General features: G+C 39.3%; 1 protein-coding gene and 2 long non-coding RNA genes across 14 annotated transcripts in view; 2 read left to right on the top strand and 1 right to left on the bottom strand.

The window, feature by feature from the left end:
* LOC135113929 (uncharacterized) overlaps positions 1–5,930 on the top strand; it is a 37,161-nt gene extending 31,231 nt beyond the window's left edge. Inside the window, exons 2-3 of the long non-coding RNA XR_010275127.1 lie at positions 5,069–5,150; positions 5,826–5,930. This is a non-coding gene — a long non-coding RNA (uncharacterized LOC135113929). The remainder of the gene's footprint in view (positions 1–5,068; positions 5,151–5,825) is intronic.
* A 15,648-nt stretch (positions 5,931–21,578) lies between these two features.
* On the top strand, positions 21,579–24,185 carry LOC135113784 (uncharacterized). Its single transcript, XR_010274995.1, has 3 exons — positions 21,579–21,843; positions 23,436–23,583; positions 24,046–24,185. It is a non-coding gene; the product is annotated as an uncharacterized LOC135113784 (long non-coding RNA).
* The window catches only part of LOC135113783 (uncharacterized), a 112,878-nt gene continuing 112,105 nt past the window's right edge, over positions 23,827–24,599 (bottom strand). For all 12 annotated transcript variants that reach the window (XR_010274991.1, XR_010274992.1, XR_010274993.1 and 9 more), the window contains one exon: positions 23,827–24,396. Coding sequence is in view for 7 of the 12 variants with exons in the window: in XM_064029365.1 (XP_063885435.1) it covers positions 24,302–24,396 (95 nt within the window). In the remaining 5 variants the exon portion in view is untranslated. The remainder of the gene's footprint in view (positions 24,397–24,599) is intronic.

Genomic DNA, 24,599 nt, shown 5'->3' with positions numbered 1-24,599 from the left:
TCCAGAAATTAATGGCAAAAAAATAAAGCGCTTAAAATTTGCAAAGAAAAAAAAGAAATATTAATCTATCTGTTATTGACGAAACAACTGAGTGATTCTTCAGCGAGGAACAAGAACATTCGTGACACTAAATGAAAAATAATGACGTAAAAGAAATTAAAAGATAAAAAAGATAAAGTAAAAAAAAAAGTAACAAGAAAGTCTTTGCTCTCATAACCTATGAAGTATATTAATCGACTGTCAATCCGCGGTTGAAACCAGAAATTAATAGAAAAAAAAGTAATTAAAGTATCTTCATTAAATAAGATGCCTAAATATTTTGAGTGAGAGTAAATCAGAAAACGATGACAAAATATAAAGATACAAATCCACCAAAGAAATCTTTACACAAGTTATTTTAGAATGCTACGATTTGAGTGTTAACCTGCTGAGGATCAAGATTGTGAAAACCAAAACAACGACAAAAAAACAAAGAAAAGAAAAATTATATCCAGTATTGGTGAAACAGCCATTGATAGTGAGAGGAAAACTGGTGAAATACGGCTATTAACAGTGAGAGGAAACAAGAGAACAATGGCACAAATAAAAACAAGGAAAAAATAGAAAAAAAAATCTTAACGAGGAAACAAATTAATTAAGTGACTCTCCACTGAGAAAAAAAGAAGTAAGGAAAAATAATAATAAAAAAGATTAAAAAACAGACAAAATACTGTACCGTAACTTAAGAAGTCTGACTTAATTATTAGTCCACTGAGAAAGAAGACTGCGTTTGGAAAACGGAAAACATTGAAAAAAAAGGAAGAAAAATAGTATCTTTTAATGATGTAATCACGTGACTCACCACCGAAAAACTAGATTCTGAGAGGAAGCCACAAAATGATGAGAAAAAAAAAATCATAATGGGAAAAGTAAAAAAAAAGACAAGATAAAAAAAAATGTGAAAAAAGAAAATGAAACAAAAATGACCAAAAATAAAAAAAAAAAGTTTACAAAATTATGGAAATAGTGTTGAAGTAAAGAAGGCAGAATATTATGGCAAGTAATTAAAAAATATAAAAAAGCCAAAAAATGGTGACCAGAAACAGAAAATAATACCGAAAAAGTAAAAAAATAATAATAATGAGGAAAAGGAAGATAAGTAAAAAAATCCAGAAAATAACAAAAGTAATAAAAATAAAAATAATGAAAAAATAGTGAGAAAAAATATAAAAAAGAAAGAAAGAAAGACATCAAAGTAAAAAAAAAAAAAGCCATAAAATAATGATAAAAAAATAAGTCAGAAAATAATGAGAAAACAATTTTGAAAAAAGCCAGAAAGTAGTGAAAAAAATAAAAGCAGAAAATGATGACAAGAAACCATTGACTAAAATAAAAAAAAAAAGCTGAAAATAATGAAAAAAAAAATAGTAAGGATAATTAAAAACTCTAAAATAATGATGAAAAGTAAAAAAAAAAATAATAAAACAAAAAGTAAAAAAATAACAGAAAACAAAAAAAAATGAAAAAAAAGTAAAAATAATAATGAAAAAAGTATAAAAAAAATTATAATAATGAAAAAAGGTAAAAAAAAATAATAATGAAAAGTAAAAAAAATAATAATAATGAAAAAAGTAAAAAAAATAATAATGAAAAAGTAAGAGAAAATAATAAAAAAAAAATAATGAAGAAAAGTAAAAAAAAGAAAATAATAAAAAAAATAATAATAAAAAAGTAAAAAAATAATGAAAATAGTAAAAAAAAGAAAATAATAAAAAAATAATAATGAAAAAAAGTAAAAAAATAATAATAATGACAAAAAATGAAAATAATAGCAAAAAAGTAAAATAAACCAAAAAAATAATGACAAAACATCAATAAAAAAAATGACAAAAGTGGAAATCCAGAAAATAATTAGAACAAAAAAAATAAATGACAAAAATGAAAAAAAAGATAAATAATGACAAAAAAGTAAAAAAAAATAAAATATTGACAAGAAAGGAAACTAAACAAAATAGCGACAAAAAGTGAAAAATAGCGACAAAAATAGAAAAAACCCACAAGATAATGACAAAAAAGTAAAAAAGTGAAAATAATTACAAAAACTAAAAACTCAGAACAGAATGACTAAAAAATAAAAAGGCAGAAAATGACAAAAAAAAGTAAAAAAAGCTTAAAATATTGATAAAGTAAAAAAAATATGACAAAAATATAAAAAAATGACGAAAGGGACAAAAAGTGACAAAAGTGATGAGTGAAAATGGAAGAAAATAATGACAAAAAATGTAAAAAATATTCCACAAAATAATGAGAAAGTGAAGACAAAATAATAACAAACATAAGAAAAGTAAAAAAAATGAAATAATTACAATAAAATAAGAAAGATAAGCAGAAGAGTAAGAAAAAAAAACATAAAAGAATTACAAAAGATTAAAAAAATGAAAATAAAATAATGAAAAAAAAAGCAAATTGTAAGTATAAGAAAAAAAGTAATAAAAAGTAAAGAGCCAGAAAATTGTGACAAAAAAGAAAAAAAAGGAAAAAAAGAATTACAAAAAAGAGAAAATATAAAAAAAATAGTAACAAAAAACATAAAACAACTACAAAACATTAAAATAATGAATATCAATAAGAAGTAAAAAAAAAAATGAAAATTTCTATAACAAATAATTAAAAATCTAGAAAATAGTGACAAAGAAAAGTATAAAAGCTAGGAAATAATGACAAAAAAAGAAATAAAGCCAAAAAATGGTAAAAAAAGTCAGAAAAAAATATTAAAAGAAAATAGTAATAAATAAAAAATCTTAGTGAATGAAGAAGCATAAAGAAAAAGTAAAAAAAAAAGCCAGGCAATGACAAAAAAATGAGAAAAAAGCAAAAAAGCAGAAAAATAATAAAAATTAAAATGTCAAAAAAAAAAAAAAAATGAAATAACGAAATATAAATAACAAAATAAAGTCAAAACCCAGAAAATAATTATAACGGATAATAAATGATGACAAAAAGGTAGAAAAAAAAACACATCGTAATGAAAAAAAAAAAAAAACATTGTGCGTAAAATCCAGAAAATGACAAAAAAAGTTAAAAATCTTTAAAAAAAATGCAAAACTGCATCTCTTAACGAAGAGACAACTGAGAGATACTCCACTCAAAAACTGCATCTCTTAACGAAGAGACAACTGAGAGATACTCCACTCAAAAACTGCATCTCTTAACGAAGAGACAACTGAGAGATACTCCACTCAAAAACTGCATCTCTTAACGAAGAGACAACTGAGAGATACTCAACTCAAAAACTAAATTGAAATGAAATCAGAAAATCAGAAAAAAATGAAAAAAATGATGGAAAATAAAAAAAAATCTTCATAGATTTCATAAGTTACAAATAGTAACTTATGAAATCTATGAATTGAACACATTGAGGATCAAGTGTGTGAGTGCAACCCACAAAAATAATGATGACAAAAGAAATGTGAAAAAAGGCAACTTTAGCCACTTATAAACAAGTTGCCTTGTGTATATACATGTGCTGTTACTAAAAAAAAAAAAAAAAAAAAAAATAAATAAAAAAATAACATTTATACAATCTATACCATTAGTAATTTTTTATATGATTGTACTGTAGTGGAAGACAAATATGCTGCCATTTTTTTTCTTATTAATAAAGTAAACCAACTAAAAACCATCACTTTCAATATCCTAAGCTTCTGATTAGAGTGAACTGACTATGTAATTGACTTGAATGGACACGGCAATCAGAGAGAGAGAGAGAGAGAGAGAGAGAGAGAGAGAGAGAGAGAGAGAGAGAGAGAGAGGATGGAGGTGGTCTCGTCTTAATGCCACGACGACGACAACAGCAACAATAACACCAACAACGAAACCAAACCGCTATTACAAGGGACGCATCTTATTGCATCTGAACACAAACATTTTGACTCGAAAAACAACACGCGGTTAGTTGCCTTTTTTCTTCGTATTCCGGAGATCATAACTACGCGGGTGAGCACACACACACACACACACACACACACACACACACACTCACACACACACACACACACACACACACACACACACACACACACACACACACACACACACACGGAAGGGAAAATCCAAATAATATCTTGACAGTCTCTCGTATGTTATTTATCAATTGTAGTTTAGCGTTTGTTACAATACTACTACTAATATTCTAAAGGAAGAAAACTTTCTACCAACTTGAAATGGAAAAAAAAATATACGTAACTTCATCACCAATTAATGTATAAACATGTCAAAAAAGATGAAAGAGTAGGAGCAAATGATTCAGTTCGTTAGAAGAGCCTTGAAAACTATTAGTGCGTGTAAATGTAATTGTAACACGGAAGGGAATGATGTGTAGCTTTCCATTACTCAAATACAGACGATTGTGTGGCAGACATTTTTTTTTTTTCATATTTGTATACGTAATGAAAACAAGGCTGCCGCTGCGAGAAAAATGTACAGAAAAACAAAAAGGGGGGAAGTAGATCAGAGGAAATTAATGAAGAGGTAATGGTGTACTGGAAATGTAGCAATGGGGAGCGAGGGAAGTGGAGGAAAAGGGAAGAAGAGAAGCCTGCCTGAGGAGGTGAAGTTTGTGAAGAGTTAAGCTGTTCATTAATGAGAGAAGAATGTAGCTCTGTGTTTGCTGTTTTAGGGAAATAATGAACGTAATGATCATAAATGAGGTGCATCATTGTAACAGGAAATGCACTGCTGATTTATTATTATTATTATCATTATTGTTATTATTATTATTATTATTATTATTATTATTATTATTATTATTATTATTATTATTATTATCATCATCATTATCGTCATCATCATCATTATCATCATCATCATTATCTCTAATATGATGATGATAATAAATATAACTCTTTCTTCACTATTATCACCTTTTATGTACATTCTCAGCTTTCTTTCCAATCATTGATACTTATCCACACCCCCAATAGCATTACATTCCCTTCTGTGGTGTCTTTATCACCTCCTGACCCGCCCTACTTCAGTTATACCTTTCCCTTCTCACTTCCCTCTAACACAATATATTTCTCTCCCACAGGTAACTCCTGCCTCCAGCACCACCGCCATATACTCGCCTCGCTCTCTCTCTCTCTCTCCCTGCCGGCCATATTGACACTCAGGTAAGGTAAACCGATACACCTTTTATTGTTTTACTGCAGTGTCGAGAAAAACCAGGTCAGGAGAGGTGCAGGAGAATAGGAAGAGGGCAAGTTTTAATCACTGCATGTCACTATTCGTATCACTGGGTTGTTTTCGTTTTTATCTCTATTTCCTGTGCATTCCTTTTTTTTTTTAGTATGTTTTCTTTTTTTAATCCGTGTGTTTTATCGATTTTTTCTGTTATGTCTCAGTTTTTTTTTTTAAATCTGTCTCCCTTCTATTCTTTTCATTTTTGGTTTCGTCTTTCTCTTTTATTTTCTATATATCCTTTTTATCCTTTTACTTTTGGTCTGTTTTCTTTGTGTTTTATCTGTTTCCCATCTATTCTATTCTCTTTTTGTCATCGTAGTTTCCCATCTTCTTCATATGCCTTTGTATTTTCCTTACCATTTTCCTTTCAGTGGAAGTAAAGTCAAATATAGCTGTGTCACGTACCACAATATTTTATGGAGGCTGCACGTTCATTTTAGTAAAATGTTAACAGTCAATAAACGAAATTAAGTCCCAAGAGTTTTTTTTTTTTTTTTTTTTGCATGGGTGAGTGTCTGTGTGCATATATATTTTTTTGCTCAATAACTTGACCTGACCTGAGGCATCACGTTCACACTTAATTAAATGAATGGCGCACGATGCAGGTAACGTGATATGACCAGTGCCGGGAATCTGATGGCGCGGAATGTGCTGAGGATAGTGAATGGGGGAGAAGGCATGATGCTACTCATGCTGCGGCTATGACAATCATTACTTTATGTATGTATGTGTGTATGTTATATATATATATATATATATATATATATATATATATATATATATATATATATATATATATATATATATATATATATATATATATATATATATATATATATATATATATATATATATATATATATATATATATATATATATATATATATATATATATATATATATATGAATGTATTGTTTGTGTACTTATCTGTCTGTCTTTGTTTCTGTCTGCTTGTTTATTTATTATCCGTACTATCTTTCTATCTAACTATCCACTTACCTATGTACTAATTATTTTATCCACATACCAGTCGATCTATATATTGACCATCTATCTATCTATCTATCTATCTATCAATATATTCATCCATCACCCTATCTACCTTTCTACCTACCTACGCACAAATCTTTTTAAGCTGTATATAATCCCTTTAAAAGCCTTTCACAACAGACACAGGCACAACACAGTGTTAGATACACAAAGGTAACGGTGAACTTCTCAGTCTGATATTACACTTGTATATCTACGTGGAAAACTACACAAAAAACTTTAATATTTACACCTTTTAACGCACAACCCTGTGAGTTTCTGTTCTCAGGCTTAAGGGAATGACGCCTCTCTGGACTGGTCTAAATAAAGCCATTGTTGTGTGTGTGTGTGTGTGTGTGTGTGTGTGTGTGGTACGTTCCATCGCCAGTGGTTGCCTCCATGCACAGCCAACACAGTTCATTACGTTCTTGCCGCTCCATTTGTCCTGACCAGAAGTAATGATAGTGTTTATTGTGAATATGTTCATTGGCCCACGTACAGCAAGGCTTCTATGGTCTAGTGGTTCTTCTTCCTCATGATACTCTCTCTCTCTCTCTCTCTCTCTCTCTCTCTCTCTCTCTCTCTCTCTCTCTCTCTCTCTCTCTCTCTCTCTCTCTCTCTCTCTCTCGTTCTCGTCGCGTGCCTGGCCACTGACTCTCTCCCCCCTGCAGGAGGGACGGCCAGACCACAATAAGATAGGATGGCTCACCGTTTCCTCTTCCACGAACGCAACATGCAAGTTTTTCGCACATATAATCCTACCGGGTGCTAAATGTTAAAGTAATGGCTGAAAATTACACCAGCCGGATTGAGAACATACGGAAGAATCACGCGAGACTTAACTTTAAAAAAATGAGGAACTTATCGGATAAACGTAAATTAATCGAAAATTTATGTCTATGATTTACAATGGCCGCGCTGGAAGTTGGCTCACCAGCTATACAGTGCTGCAGGTAAAGGCGCAGAACTCACTACTTGAAGGAATCACTTGGCTGATTGCGAATGTATTGTCTCATTTTTTTCTCTAATACATTACGTAGGTTTCTTAAGGTCCCTGTAATGGTGTTAAATATAAAAAAAAGGGGGGTCATTCAACTCAAGAAACAAGAAAGAAAAGATATAATACACACATTTGGCGTGAAAAGAATGGATATGTTAGGCATTGTTATATTTAATTTTATATTGATCAAAGTGCGCGGAACGTTTGGGGTGAGGGTAACGATAGGGGCCATGCTTAGCTGGGTGTGGCAGCCCAAACTCAGGACATCTGGATTCCTTAAGTGACCTGACTTAATGTTGGCTAAACATCAGGGTACGCAGAGTCAGATGTTTGTTTGTTTCCAGTTATCAATAAATTAGTAACAATAAATCGACTAATAATGAATAAGTAATAAAAAAAAAATAAGTAAGAACCAAGTGCTGAGGCGAAACACACACACACACACACACACACACACACACACACACACACACACACACACACACACACATCGTCCGTCATATATTGCCATGCGTGGACTGAATTTGATATGAGTAATGCCATTATAGAATGATTCACTGGGCTAATGGGCGCCCGTCAGCGACAAACAGGGCAATGATACTGTGTTTTGAGGCACATTTGCATCAAAAACACCGTGAATTTGGTTCCTTTATTGTTTTAATGTTTCTGTGCGTGATGCGTGAGGCAAAGGTCGTATCAATTTAGTAGCAATCGGTCCAACTTAACACCATCCAGATCTACCTTCTCTTCATTGACACACTCCACAACTCCATACTTAACACTTCAACACTTGTTTATCCTTACTTCTTTCTGCTTCCATTCCATCTAACACATCCATCCATCTATCCATCCTTGTCATATCTCACTTTATTTACTCCGTCCCTACACTCACCCCTTCATAAACAACCCCATACCAAAAGAACCTTACTCTCCGCATCCCTTCCCTCAACGACTTTTCATTTCCAGCCTGTCTCCCTCCTGTCCTGTCCAGCTCCGCCTCACGCAGTCCATGCCCCCGCCTCCCTTCGCGACCCGTCTTGTGTCACATCATGCGGCTGTTGCTTGCAAAGGGCTCCCAAGTTTATTAGCCTTAGCCCTCGACATGTCACTTAGCACACACACACACACACACACACACACACACACACACACACACACACACACACACACACACACACACACACACACACACACGTGCCGGCCTCACCCGCGCACTAATAATGGTATAGTTCATTCTGCTACTCTGTTTTTCCGTGGCAGCAAAGAATCCAGTATTTGTGAAGTCGTATTTACTGTTGAAATTTATCGCTTGTTAAACAATTACGAGCATAAATCAAACTGCGTAATGCGATTAAATCCTTGCGTTAATTGTCTCCGAATGAGCAACAACAACAACGACGACAACAACAACGATAATAACAACGACAGGAAATGAAAAAAAAAAACGAATGAAAGTTATTGCTACTTGAATTATGTGAAGTGAAATTGAAACAAATAACAGGAACGACTGTAGGTGAAAATAGGAGGGTAAGAGAGAGAGAGAGAGAGAGAGAGAGAGAGAGAGAGAGAGAGAGAGAGAGAGAGGGACACCTATCAACTTCTTTCTCACCAGTCCATATGATAAAAAGAACGAAGTTGACTAAAATAATTCGTATGACAAAAGAAATATAAAAACAGGAAAAAAATAATAATGTGGTGCACTTCTCGGCAGAAAATATCCATATCCAGGAAAGTGACTTACGCAGGCAGAGACCCCCGCTAAAATACTTCATTAGGGAGGAATTTGTGTTTGCCTAACCTTGATGAGCCGTGGGCGTGCCTCCAGAAACTGCATTTCCGCGCAAATATTTTCGCATCATCCCACGTAAGCGAGTAATTTGGTGGGTGGAAGGTCTGTCGGGCCTCTCCTTCCCCTCCTTGTTCTCCTTCTCTCCCTCCTCCTCCTCCTACTTCAGTGACTTTTCGTACCCCTCTCATCTTATTCCCTTTGTCCCTTCCCTTACTTTTCAGACTCTCTCAAATCCCTACTCATTGCATCCTCGTCCCCGCGTTCCCCTTTCCCTGGCTTATTATACTTTCCTCTCTTTCTACCCAAGTATTTTTTTTTGTACCCTCCTACATCTCCCTTCGTCCTTTTCCCTGGCTATTTATGACCTCCACTAGTCCTACCCATTGCATCTTCCTCCTTTTGTCCCCCTTTGTCCTCTTCTATCTTCCAGGGAATGTTTTGCAGACCCTAGTATCTTCTCTCCTTTTCGTCCTTTCCCCTAATATCAAACTTCCCTTTTCTTACGTAAGTAATGTTCCATACCCTCTATTTCTTCGTTCCTTTACCTGCTTGCCTTAATTTGTCATTACCTCTCTTTTTTTCCACCACAGTAACTTTCCATACTCTCTTAGATGTTTGTTATTTTCTTCCCCTTCCCCTAACTTGTCATGGCCTGCCCTCTCCTTACCTTCATTCTCTCTATGTCTTCCTCCCTCCGTGTTCCTTTTCTTGCCGTCCCTCCTGTCTCTACCTCAAGCTGCTGCATGTAGCTGTCTTTACCTCTGCGGTCATTTTTCGCTTTAATATTTAGCGGCGTTTCTTACTTGATTACGGCACAGGCACAGCAAATCATTATCCAAGGAAACCCTGACTTGCCTCAGGAAAGACGAATGGCCTCTCTCTCCACTGGCTTTTTGTTAAGGTCTGAAGACAGATGACCTGTTCATCGGGTACTCACTTCACCCGCGCCGAAGAGAGGAAAGTCAGAGCTACAAAAGAAACAAATGTGACCAAAGGAAAAGAAATAAGATAAAGAAATTTAAGAGAGGAATGATCTTGCGAAATTTGTCTGTTAAAAAAGTAAAATTCTTTGTATCAGAGTAGTTATAATATAAAATGAGTGTAACATCTTAAAGTCCGCTTTGTAATGTGATATACTGTGATATTGTTTTTCTTTTAACTTTGTAAACACTGGAAGGAACAAGAAAGGCAAGTAAAGTAAGTACAGGAGTAGAAAAATGGCAAAAGTCCTGAAGTTTTTTTTTCTCGTAGCCCAAACAATCGGTGTGTTACGACAGGTACTTTTCTTTCCCCTGACACGGGCAGAGTACAAGTTGTTCACACACGCGAGACAAATATTTTGCTGGCGCATGAATTCCTCCTCAGTTGTGCTACACGTGTACTCTTGGTGCAAGCATGCCTGACGAAGGAATGAATAAAAGTAAATTTTCTCCGATGACGATGAAAAATAGGAGAATATAAAGCATTTCACTTCCGCCATAAAGATAGAACCAGCATTTTACGAAGTCTTCACCTCAGCGTCAGGCGTGGTACTAAAGATCAGACTCCCGCCAAACACGCCTAATGGAAGTGAATCGATTACCTTTACTCCAGAACTTCGATGATAACACTCACTTGGAAACCAGAATGGAGAGTTTACTTTTGGCGAGGCATTTTAAAACCACTTTCCGTACCTGGCAGTAGCTTGAGTGGCTCGGAATAGCGTGGCGGCCGTGTGTTGACCGATAGACTGCCTTGGTCTGAAACCCTCTCAGGCTGGCTTGTGTGCACACTTGGCAACTGACTGAAGCAGCTGTCCATCCTCACTTGCAGGGTTGATCGGTCAATCAACGCCGTATAAGTGAGAGGTAATAGAGGTGTAACCCTGGCGATGCAGTGGCAATAGTTCCGTGGTATTGGATGAATAACTGACCACATCCTCGGGAGACAAGCCGGTGCTGTGTGCATGTTGAAGGATATTGACGGGCCATCACACTCCCCTTGTACCGAAGAAATAGTTGAGAGAGAGAGAGAGAGAGAGAGAGAGAGAGAGAGAGAGAGAGAGAGAGAGAGAGAGTCATATAGGGAATGGAAGTGAAAATAGACGTAAATCTCACTGACATCCCTCCTTGCCATGGTCTCTCTCCATGCTCCCCCTCACGACCATCAGGTGTGTCTTTAACGAAACTGAGCTGAAGAGAGGAGTGCAGGGACGAGTTATCCTGCCAAACACTTCCCGTGGTTCCAAACACTACTTGCAAGAACACCAGCAACCAGTTATCCTTACGAATATGCATGATAGCAAAGCGTGATGTAAAAAATAAAAAGAGAGAAAAAAGTAACAATATTTGAGTCATTACACATGTTACTATTAAAAAAAAAAAACACAAAAAAAAAAATATATATAAGTAATCTAGATGTGTAGGTGAAGACGTGGAAATATTGTCAAGCTGGAGTGGAATAGATAGTGGGAGGTTGGTTTGAGTAAGGTAATGGCAATTTAGGGATGGTGAAATAAATTAAAGGATAATAGATAACTAAAGAGAGTTTTTTTTTTGTATTCATTATGATTTATTTAGTCTTCGTGCTTTTGTATTCAATAAAGTTTAATCTAGTTTGTGTTAGTGACACTAGCGTAGAGCAAAATAAACGATAAAAAGAGCTTTCTCATAATGAAGAAGGACGAGGATAAGAAAATTGATAACAAAACAAAAAAAAAAAAAAAAAAAAAGCTGTATTGCTTGAGTGCCTTAGAATAACATCAACAATCAATACAGTTTCGGTGACTTAATGAACCCATCCTTCTGCAAAAGAGCCATGGAAGTTACTAATGATGACAACAGCTTACCACCACTCAGTCATTGCTACTCTACAACAAACACACACACCTACACACATCTACCTTTTACACATACGACCTCTTGTATAAACCTGAATTCCACACACACCTGCCACATCACCTCAGTCTCCTACACACCTGGTCTGGAATGCCTCCACTTTGTAATTCAGTAGTCCACGTGTTGTGAGTGGGTCGTCTTACCTGGCTGCCACAATCCACACCTTGATTACTGAGTACTGTACACCTGCCCGCCTCATTTTACTTGTTTTTGCTTGGTTCGTATATGTTTACTGTTCTCTCTCTCCACTCTCTCTCTCTCTCTCTTTCTCTCTTGTAAGTTATTTATTTGTTTCCATTATTTATTTATTTTTTTCAAGTTAGTGCGAGTACATACAGAAGCAAAAGCACACAAGTATATTCCTGCTTTCTCTCTCTCTCTCTCTCTCTCTCTCTCTCTCTCTCTCTCTCTCTCTCTCTCTCTCTCTCTCTCTCTCTCTCTCTCTCTCTCTCTCTAGTCCCTTCGCCTCCCTCCCGCAATTCCTGAGCTGAGATCGATTGTTGACTCATTCCTTGCTCTCCCTCGCTCGCCTTGCTTTTTTTTTCTTTGCTAACTTTTCTGTCTTGTTTTATTCCATTTCAATCCCCTGCCTCGTTCATTTCCTGTACTCCTCAATGACTCGTCCTGTTCCTCCGCATCTCTATCTCTCCATCTCTCATTTTCTTTCTTCCACTGTTATTTTTCCACGTAGTTTTTTTTTTTTTTTTTAACCTGCCATTCTCTTGTCTCTTGCTCCTTTTTTTGCTGCTGCTGCTGATGGTGGTGGTAGTGGTGGTGGTAGTGGTCCTCCTCCTCCTCCTCTTCTTCTTCCTTCTCCTCTTCTTCCTCCTCCTTCTCCATTTCTTTGTTCCCTTTATTCCGTCTCGGCTTCTTAAGGGAAGGAAAAAAATGTACTGAAGCTCAAACGTGAAGGAGAAAGAACCACGTTGGTCCCTTGGTGCCCCGACGACCCTGATGGGATTTGACGGCACCTGAAGAGAGGGTCGGGAGGCGAAGGGAAGGCGGAGGCTGGAGGGAAGGTGGGGAAGGTAAGGGGAGGTAAGGGGAGTGTGGGAAGGCATCGTAATAAGAGATATGGTAGAAAGGGAAGGTGAGAACAACGCATTACTGGGAGGTTGTTGGTGTGTGTGTGTGGATGTGGATGTGGATGGGTAGGTGGGTGCAGATAGGCGTGTTGGTTGGTAAGGTGTTTGGTGTAAGGTAGGTAGGTGAGTAGATGGTTATGGTGAGTTTGTAGATGCTAGGTTAGTTAGTAAATGCAGTCTGCTTTCGTAGATGGATAGATAGATAGATTAATTACATCGATTTATAGATTGGTAGATATAGATTGCTAAGGAGATAGATTTTGTTTTTTTTTACAGTGCTTTTTTTTTTTTTTTATCTGGTTTAAACATATATTTTACGCTTGGATAAATGCACATGGTAAGGGATGTAATGTTAAAGAATAGATAGGTAGGTGCAGGAACAGGTGAACTTCCTTCTCTTACTCGTTCCTGTACTTATCTTACCTTGGTAGAGGAGTATTCGCTTTTCCAGGACGATGATGAATTAATTGATTGATTGAATGATTGATCGACTGACTCACTCACTCACTCACTCACTCACTGACTGACTGACTGACTGACTGACTGACTGACTGACTGACTACCCATACAACATTCCGGAATTATAAGTGCCGAAAGAAGGAGTACATAATTAAAGCAAGACATTGATAAATTAACTGACGAATTGAGTGAGTGAGTGAAAAAGTGAGTGAGTAATAATACCTTGACAGAGTACGATGAACTTTTACAGGACTGATAAATTCCCAGGATTATTGAACCGAGTGAATGATTGGCTGTCTGATCGATAACTGACGGCCGATATTGACTAATTGTCTGTCGCTCCAATATTTAGGATAATAAAGACAGCAGACTGAAAAAAAAAAATGTTTCGATGAATACACCTCACTTTACACACCCACACCTCCCCCTCACACACACACACACACACACACACACACACACACACACACACACACACACACACACACACACACACGCGCGCGCGCGCGCGCGCGAGATGCAACGAACTTGAATCTCCAGGCAGTCGGAAACCATTTGGGCTTGCCTCCTTTCACGCACTAATCCCTGCTCGCCTTGTTGAGAATAGGTACGAATTTATGAGCAACTCTGCCGACCCCTTGTAGTCCAGCCGGCTCGTTCTTTCCTTCTGTATTTACGTATCTGTATTTTCCTCGCCCTGTTCCGGATCTAAAGGTAATCTCTCGGTGCTTTGTCTGTACTCAGTTTTATCCAATTTATTTTTTTTAAAGGGACTGGTTGGTATGGACACAAAAGGCCCGCTAGGTTAGGGATGAAAGATGTAAAAGAGGACATGAATATAAAGTAAAGAAGACTGGCGGTTTGAAAGATGTAAGGAAAGTTTAGCATTCCTGATAAAACCATTAACATTTGAAGTGGTGGTGGTGGTGGTGGTGGTGGTGGTGGTGGTACTAGCAAAGAAAATTCATGCATTTTTAACCTCGTTGGCAGAGAAAAAGTACGAAACATAAAAAATAAATAAATAAAATGCGTAGACAGCTTTTGTTTATTGCAGTCTGGAGTACAAAGGAACATAACGAATAAAAAAAATAAAAACAGCGGCATATTTCTTGGCACTGACGCGGCTGCGTGATAAGCTGCACTAAACAATCTAAAGAAAGGAAAAGAAACATGGGATTGGAAAGACAAAGAACGAAGAAAGATAAATAGACTGAATAATAGATAGATACATAGATAGATAAAAAGATAGATAAATAGAGAGATAGATAATTTATTGATCATCAAGAAGATACAGTAAGATTAAAATTACTGATGGTACTATGCACTGATAACCACATCCACCTCCCCCCTCATCCACCCCCCCCACACACACACACAATATCTTCTGCTGTCTCCGTCTCACTGGTAACATTTAAGCTCCTCATATTCCCCATGATAGCGTTCGTTGAGTGAGTCGAGGACATTGTGACTTTGATGAGCGCGTCCCTTCGTCGTGTGTTATTGTGGGGCGTCGTGAAACAAGAGTGTTATTGTGTACAAATGAACGTCATCAGCGAAGATGAAGAGAGAGAGAAAGGGAAACAGAGAGAGTGATAGTTAGATGTAAAAAATAGCTGATAAAGAGAGAGAGAGAGAGAGAGAGAGAGAGAGAGAGAGAGAGAGAGAGAGAGAGAGAGAGAGAGAGAGAGAGAGAGAGAGAGAGAGAGATCCCTTCACCTTTCAATAATCAGTAACAAATGTCGATTACGGATGATTTGATAATGCTCGCCTTTGAAAGCTTATTGGCACTCGCACCATTAAGAGATGCAGCGGCAGAAATCCAACTCCTTTAGACGCTCTCATGAAAATTTGATGTCTCACTTCGATCCCTCGCCGCCCACATGTTCCTGGCTGGACCTTATGTGAGATGAATCGAACGTAACGAAGCGTGTTGGCCGCCTTGCCCCGCCTCGCCTCTCTCTCTCTCTCTCTCTCTCTCTCTCTCTCTCTCTCTCTCTCTCTCTCTCTCTCTCTCTTCCAGTGACAGATTAACAAGATTTCCGCGTTAGTGACAGGAGAAACACTATTTCAGTATGTTGTAGTGTAAGTTATAGGGGTTTTTAATGATGTTCTTGTGGTTCCAGTGGCAGATTAACAAGATATCTGCATCATTAACAAGAGAAATACCTTTTTAATGGGTTGTAGTTGCAAGGGTTTTTAATAGTATTTTTGTCGTAGTACTGGCACCAGCCGCGTCACCGTCCCCCGCAAGACTGATGACGGCGCAAGCAGTCTGGCCTCCCAAGACAACCCTCATTTAGCTGTTGAGGGTCATGACACCACACGCGGAGCCGAAACCATCCCCTTGAGTGTCGGCCCAACACACCACTCAGTCTGGTGCCAAGGTTAAGAGTGGTGACTGCGTGAGTGTCGCTGCTTCCCTCAGTGCCTCGGTGGTTAGTGGCGCAGGGGAGCTGACGGACACCCTTTTGTAGGAGTGAGTTTCCTGAGTTTCTGAAGCGAGATATAGGCCTTATGGACGTAGATATGTGTACGTAGATATGTGTAGCGCACCGAAGATAAGGCGAAGCGCAGGCACACAGCAGGCAGACAGCGGGAGACAGCAGCAGCAAGGTTGTGTGCCGAGGTGTCGCACACTCAGATCGTGAAGCCATGAAGACAGGCGGGTCGCTGGTCGCTTTGTACTTCGTGGTGTTCGCGAGCAGTACTTCGAAGTGTCCTAGTGCCTTCAATGTCGCCACTGCAGTTGTGTCAAAGTATTGTGTGTTTTCCATGTGTTTTTCACGTGTTTCATGTGTTTATTTGGTGCTTGATCAAGATGTGAGAAACGGTACTCTCTGTGGTCCTTCGCATGCAGTGACCCTGTGTGTTATTATCACTTGTACTGTGTTAATATACTTCATTTATTACGTGGTGATCAAAATATTTTATGTTGTGTGTGTTGATACAAGTGTTTAGCGATGGAGAGTGAGCGTCACTGTGTTACGTGTGGCTTTAAATGAGTCCAACAGATTATCTGAAACAATGTGTAATTAATTGTTTAGTGTACGATTTGCCTCGTTCTATTTACTTGACTTGACCTGAAGAGTGCAATAAGTTATCATGTGCAGTTATTGCTTTTTGCCTACATATGTAGGCACAACCTGAGTATTTGCAAACACCATGAGAGAGAGAGAGAGAGAGAGAGAGAGAGAGAGAGAGAGAGAGATGATCAGCAGGTTTTTATAATAGCATGGCTGCATTATTGCCAAGCACTTCCGTGGTGACGCCTCCTCGCCTTGCAGGTTCTCGCAGGAGCCTCAGACAGCTTGTGCCGGGACCTTTTTACTGTAATGTGGGCTGTGACGGCGGCGGGGGACAGGTGGCGTCTGTGAGATAAATAAACAGAGGTGACACTCAGCGGGAACACAGCTCCCCCTCACCACCTTGCCTTCTCGCCTCCTGGCCAGGGATAAACACTTGACGCTAAACTTTCCCACCACAATATACTGAGATGGAGCACTTGTGTGTGTGTGTGTGTGTGTGTGTGTGTGTGTGTGTGTGTGTGTGTGTGTGTGTAATCTGCAATACCTGCAGTAATTTTTTCTCCTTCACTTCTTTCAGGTGACCCATCTCTTCTATCCTTGGTAGTTACTTGGCAAAGGCACTAATGGAGTCACTTCACCTTGTCAGCTTTCCCTAATACATCTCATTAGCCTGCAAGTAATCACTAAATGTCACTGAGCCACAGCATTCATTCTTGCCCGTCGCCACTCCTGTCTTACTGGGTGGAGTCCCTCAGTCACTTCATTCCTTAGGAACTCTCTTACTCTGAGATCTAAGGCATTTATCTCTTCTTTGCTTCTTTCCACACATCCCTCGCCATTGTAGCTGCTTACTACGCAATAACAAGTCTTCTTAATATACAAGCAATTCTTATCGTCTTCACATCTCGTTCATCTGTGTCCTTCATTCCCGCCAGCTTCTCTTGCTCTCTCACTGCATTCAAGTTCCCTATAAAAATGATGAGATCTCTAAGGAATGTCTCTCTTTCACTGCCTTTCACTCGTCCATCCTTTCATGTGCCCCTTCAGTTATCCATCACAGCTCCTTTATCTTATGGAAGTCTGCAGTATGTATCAGAAATCTCTAAGGAATTTCTCTCTTCGTCACTTCTCTTCACTCGTGCAGTTCCTTCATCCTTCGCGGTGTCTCTCGTCTTACCATTAGTTACCCATTGCAATCTCTTCACCGTTGAAAACTCTACAAGTCTGCAAACAATTCCTCTCCTTGTCTTCCTCTCCACTTCTTTTCTCTCATCTCTGGCTGGCCTCTCCTACTCTCGTGTTAGTCTACTACACACTTCATTCCGTCAAATTTCTCTACTGAGTATGTGGAATCTGCAAGGATCTTCTCTCTCCCTCTCCACTTCCCTCCACCCGCAGGCTTAGAAGACCTATTGCTTATCAGCTGTGCCTTTCTTATATTTTTACTGCATTGACTGACTAACTAACCTCACTCGAAGCTTTCCTTTCCTCTCCCTTTTTTATTATTTTACTCTGACATCACAAGTCACCCAGTATTCTTTCCTCGCTTAACCAGGCCCTTTCTGGCATCCTGGGGCCTCACGCGAAAGATTGCTTGACGCCCCTCTGTTGTGGAACTATGGTAGATGGATTCCAAACCCTCTAAGAGGGTTACAACCACTCCTTTCACATTTAAGTATATCAGTCTGGTGGACTTTGAGAGGAAAAAAACCTGAATTCGTAAACATGATAGGCTACTTTCTTCAACGTGATTATACATATGACAAAGTAATAGTGTCCTTTTAAGGTATGTACCAGTTTATCAATTTCAAAATACACAAATATAACAGAGATAAGATGAAAATGTGGAAAGTTTGTTAGGTGAACCGACCCGAAGCGAGATACCATAGTCTGCCATGAAAGAGGACGACAGGAAGTCTTAACCGTGAGAGAAAACGGAAAGTAAAGGGCATAAATTATAAAAATTTACCCTCAAAATTAACAAGTGAAATACACCCTCTATGTTATATGCTATATGTGAAGGTGTTATTTCCAGAACTATTGAAATATGTGTAGAAATAAAAAAAATAATAAATAAAGAATAAATAAAAATATCAACTCTATCCTAATCACGCACAGTAATACTCAGATAAGGCTAAACTCAGCAAAGCCTCTCCTTGCAGTCTCCTTCCCTCCAGCCACACGGTGGTGGCACCAGGGTGGGGGCGCGACGCCCTGACCCACCTGTAGGGTGGCGATGAAGTTCGGCAGGACCTGGGCCTGCAGGGAGTGGAGGTAAAGGCTGCCGTCTTCAAGGCTGATCCTTGTGTGCCGAGTCTGTCCCTTCACGTCGTGGACGGCGAAGACAAGGCCAGCCTCCACCAGGCCCCTGGCCTGTGCAGGTCCTCGGCCTGCAGGAAGGAGGAGGCAGCAAGTCAGGCTGGCAATTTGGGGAAGGGATACAAAATGTACATTTCAAAAGGCAGCAGCAGCAGCAGCAGCAAACCTTTAGGCCTTGATCAGCCTGCTCAGTGTAAAGGGGATTTTACATGAGGCAATTTACAGCTGCTTTTAGCCGGGATCGTGCAGCCGGGAGCGAAATGCAGCCGCGATTTGCTGAATTGCCGGAGCAGCCGGGAAGCCGGTGTGTGGGCCGCCTTGCCTCCATTTTTCCCGGGTCAAATGAGAGCAACTCTCAATATAAAATTGAAAATAGGAGGAATGTTGTTGGCAAGTGTTTTAGTAATAACCATTGACTGTCTGCCATTATGTACAATAAATAAATAAAATATTTACGTTAATTTATAAAAATTGTGGAAAACAGATGAGGAACTTCATGTTTGTTTATGTGGTCAGTGAGACTGCCAGCGCCCCAGCACGTGTCTACCACAGCACCACAGCACCACAGCCTGCCAGGCTATATACACCAGGCACTGAGACAGCCAGCGCCCCAGCACGTGTGTACCACAGCACCACAGCACCATGCTATATACACCATGAACAACAACACACTCACTTCTTCCTTTGCTTTTTCTTCAAGCACAGCAAAACCACAGCCACAGCAGCCAGCTCATTGGAGGACGACTCCATCTTGATTGTTTGCGTTGTGATGCAGCGGGTCAGCGGGCCAGCAGCTGCTCTAAACCCTGTGAAGGCTTTCGGCTGACCAGCCGGCTGGAAAAACAGCCCCTGCAAACCCGCCTTAGCACATCACCCCACACTGGCAGGAGAGAGAGAGAGAGAGAGAGAGAGAGAGAGAGAGAGAGAGGAGGAGACACAGACACACACACAGACACAGACACACACATACACACACACACACACAGACACAGACACACACACACACACACACACACAGAGACACACACACAGACAAACACACACACACACACACACACAGACAAACACACACACACACACACACAGACAAACAAACAAACACACACACACACACACACACACACACACAGACAAACAAACAAACACACACACACACACACACACACACACACACACAGACAAACACACACACACAGACAAACACACACACACACACACACACACACACACACACACACACACACACACACACACACACACACAGGCAAACACACACACACACACACACACACACACACACACACACACACAGACAAACACACACACACACACACACACACACACACACACAGACAAACACACACACACACACACACACACACACACACAGACAAACACACACACACACACACACACACACACACAGACAAACACACACACACACACACACACACACACACACACACACACACACAGACAAACACACACACACACACACACACACACACACACACACACACACACACACACACACACACACACACACACACACACACACACACACACACACACACACACACACACACACACACACACACACACACAGACAAAGACACACACACACACACACACACACACACACACACACACACACACACACACACACACACACAGACAAAGACACACACACACACACACACACACACACACACACACACACACACACACACACACACACACACAGACAAACACACACACACACACACACACACACACACACACACACACACACACACAGACAAACACACACACACACACACACACACACACACACACACACACACACACACACACACACACACACAAGTTTTCATCAGCAAACACTTCTGTTACCAGTGTTCACATCGCTGGTCCACACTGTCTCATCTTGCTTCTCCTCAATAACATTATTGTACAAACACAAATCTTGCCTTTCATTTTCCTTCAAGTGGAAGTGAAAGGCCGCGCTGCACCCTCAATTACACTTGTGCTCCTCTTATCAACATTACCATTACCATTATTGTTACTATTATTATTATTATTATTATTATTATTATTATTATTATTATCATTATTATTATTATTATTATTATTATTATTATTATTATGGGTAACATTATCATTGCTTTTATTTTCATTATTGTCATTATAATTCTTCTTCTTCTTCTTCTTCTTCTTCTTCTTCTTCTTCTTCTTCTTCTTCTTCTTCTTCTTCTTCTTCTTCTTCTTCTTCTTCTTCTTCTTCTTCTTCTTCTTCTTCTTCTTCTTCTTCTTCTTCTTCTTCTTCTTCTTCTTCTTCTTCTTCTTCTTCTTCTTCTTCTTCTTCTTCTTCTTCTTCTTCTTCTTCTTCTTCTTCTTCTTCTTCTTCTTCTTCTTCTTCTTCTTCTTCTTCTTCTTCTTCTTCTTCTTCTTCTTCTTCTTCTTCTTCTTCTTCTTCTTCTTCTTCTTCTTCTTCTTCTTCTTCTTCTTCTTCTTCTTCTTCTTCTTCTTCTTCTTCTTCTTCTTCTTCTTCTTCTTCTTCTTCTTCTTCTTCTTCTTCTTCTTCTTCTTCTTCTTCTTCTTCTTCTTCTTCTTCTTCTTCTTCTTCTTCTTCTTCTTCTTCTTCTTCTTCTTCTTCTTCTTCTTCTTCTTCTTCTTCTTCTTCTTCTTCTTCTTCTTCTTCTTCTTCTTCTTCTTCTTCTTCTTCTTCTAATTTAATCTAACCAAACTACTACTGCTACTAATACTACAATTTTTCTCCTCCTCCTGCTCTTTTGTCTTACCTAACATAACCAAACTACTACTACCACTACTACTACTACTACTACAACTACTACTACTACAGCTCTGGATAGTATATATATGTCTGCTGCATGCTGAGGACAAGGCACACCTCCCAAGACTATCCGGTGTGGCGTTAGTCAAGCCATGGCAAATAGTCTGGAGCCCTTGCCTTTGTACTATTCCTGATAGTCTTTGCTGTGGCTGCTGCTGCTGCTGCTGCCTACATGTGGGTCAAAGGTTAGTAGTACACTATCCCAGGCTGTTCTGCTGGGATAGTATGCCATCTTGCACTATTTTGGTAGAAGTTGACCATTTTTAACTGTCTTGGCAGGATAGTACATGATGTTGGACTATTTTGCTATGATGGGATGTTTTTTGTGGTGTTTTGTTCAAAATAGTACATTATTTTGTGAAGTCATCCCCCTCCTAAAAAAATTTCATATTAAAAAAACACCAAAAACACAATTTTAGCCATCACCCATAAAATAGTTTACTATCTGACTATCCAGAGGCACAGCAGACTCAGGTAGTCAAGGATTTCACAGAGGATGCCTTGAAACATAAACCCCCAAAAAACACAATTTTGAACTATTTTGACTATTAGCCCCAAAATAGAACACCATCTGACTATCCATAAAGTGAGGGACTAAATTATACATCACAAAAAATATAGATAGTCATATTTGAAGAGCAAAAAAACCATTGATAGTAACATTTTCAACACAAAACCACAAAGGAAACCCATAGTTTTAACTACTGATCAAAGCAGTGTACTATCTGACTATCCCCAGTCACAGCAGAGCCCCAGAGGAGCTAGCACAGACCAGTGTTGTTGTTGTTGTTGTTGATCCTGCTGTGGGTGGTGCTGATGGAGCCCCATGTGGAGCTGTCCCTGGCTGTCACCATCACCACCTCCCTGCCACACACACACACTCTCTCTCTCTCTCTCTCTCTCCTCTCTCTCTCTCTCTCTCTCTCTCTCTCTCTCTCTCTCAAAAGCCACAAGTTCCTTTAGTGTTCTGAACATTTTTTGTTTTTGTAAAGGCATTTTAAAGTTTGGAGCAAAGCCTTGAATGATGAGCACCTTTGTTGACCTGAGTGAGACCTCTGCTACAGCCCCACATGACAGGTTAGTGCAAGAGTTGTGTTGTGGTGTAATTAGAGGCAGTGTCCAGGGCTGTTGACCTGAGTGAGGCCTCTGCTTCAGCCCCACGTGACAGGTTAGTGCAAGGGTTGTGTTGTGGTGGAATTAGAGGCAGTGTCCAGGGCTGTTGCTGGTGGTGTTCCTCAGGGAAATGTTTGGAATTGATGTATTTGCACATTTTCATTCAAACAGTTCTTTTTGATGGTGACACAACTTGAGATGTCATTGGTGGCATGTAAAATTCTCTGTCACACCATCTGGAAAATGGTGAAATTTAGCTATTTGGAGAAAAAAAAAATATTCTTAAAGCCACAAAAGCAAAGTTTGACAGGAATAATGGACATTTTGTATTGTTTTGCAATGAAGAGTTGAAAATAATACTTGCTTGTCAGACACATTGTGTTTTTAGAGTATTATCATCATCCACACACTGACTCACAAACTGTCCATTGCCGTCGTTTTGTTCATCTTTCCGCTTCACATTTTACATTTGCCTGTAGTGCTTTTCTTCCTCTTCCCAAACCCCAGCACTCTGTATTTTATATAGTCATTCTGAGTGTTAGCACAACCCAGCCTCTGTTTGTGTCTTATGTGTGTTTTTTTTTGTGTTTTTAAGTGTGTGTAGGCCTTCTGAGTGTTGGCCTCACCTCACTCAACCAAACCTGACCTGTCATCACTGTTACAGAAGAGACAACTAGTGGGCCGTGTGTGGTGAACCCGTTTTGTCTGTCAGAGCCACCCCTACAGCCACACACCACCACAACTAGCAGGAGAGGGCATCCACCACCTCCTCCTCCAGCAACTGGCCAGGGCACAGGACCAGGCTGAGCAAGGTGTGGTGGCAGTGGTGTTAGTAGAATAGATAGTAGTGGTAATAGTAATGCTCAATATAGTAGTAAAAATGATAGTAGAGGTCCTGGATTATATATTTTTAGTAGTAGTAGTTCCAGCATTTGTTGAAATATACTTGTAATTGTACTTCTACTACTACTACTACTACTACTACTACTACTACTACTGTACTTCTAGCCAGCCCTTTATGTTTGTATACAGTTGAAGGGGAAAACAAACACCAGTAACTGTGGACTGCTTTTGTTCATCACACACACAAAACAACAACAATAACAACAACACAATGAACACATCATTTAATGAACACATCATTTAATAACAAACAGATAACAACAACAACAACATCAACAAATTCTGTCACCATTCCCTGCAAACAGTGAATGAAAACAAAAGGAAAAAGAAGGAAAACAAAGATGACAACAACGGTGCTCTTCTTTCCCCAGCAGGTGGTGATGCAGAGGGTGGCCAGCTTGCCCGCCCCCTCCTGTTGGCCAGCAACAGCACAGCACACAGCTGCAGTCTGTTGCAGCCAGGCTACCGAGGCATAAGTCTATGCACGCGTCCAGGACATGAAGGTGACGAGAACATGTCCTGCAGGAGGGAGCCGCATTGTGGCAGGACCCCACGGTCTGTTTCTGTGCTGGGAGGAGGAGAGGAACAGCAGCAGCAGCAGCAGCAGCAGTAGTAGTAGTAGTAGTACTAGCAGCATTGAGCAGTGGTGGTGGTGTCAGTGGTGCAGCTGTCCACTCCTCCACAGCTGCTGCCTTGCCTCAACATGCTGTGTCTTCCCTCACCTGCAATGAACAGCACTGAACAACACCTCTCCTATGATGAATAACACTGAGTATCACCTCTTCCCTGCATCAACAACACTGAACAACACCTCTCCTGTGATGAACAACATTGAGTAACATCTCACCCCTGCATCAACAACACTCAACACCTGCTTCACTTCACACTCATTCATGCTAGCCTTACCCCCCCCCCCTCTCTCTCT

This window comes from Scylla paramamosain, chromosome 26 (assembly GCF_035594125.1).
Source record: "Scylla paramamosain isolate STU-SP2022 chromosome 26, ASM3559412v1, whole genome shotgun sequence".
Classification (NCBI taxonomy): domain Eukaryota; kingdom Metazoa; phylum Arthropoda; class Malacostraca; order Decapoda; family Portunidae; genus Scylla; species Scylla paramamosain.
Note: the sequence above shows the minus strand (reverse complement) of the source record. Positions and strands in the feature narration are given on the sequence as shown.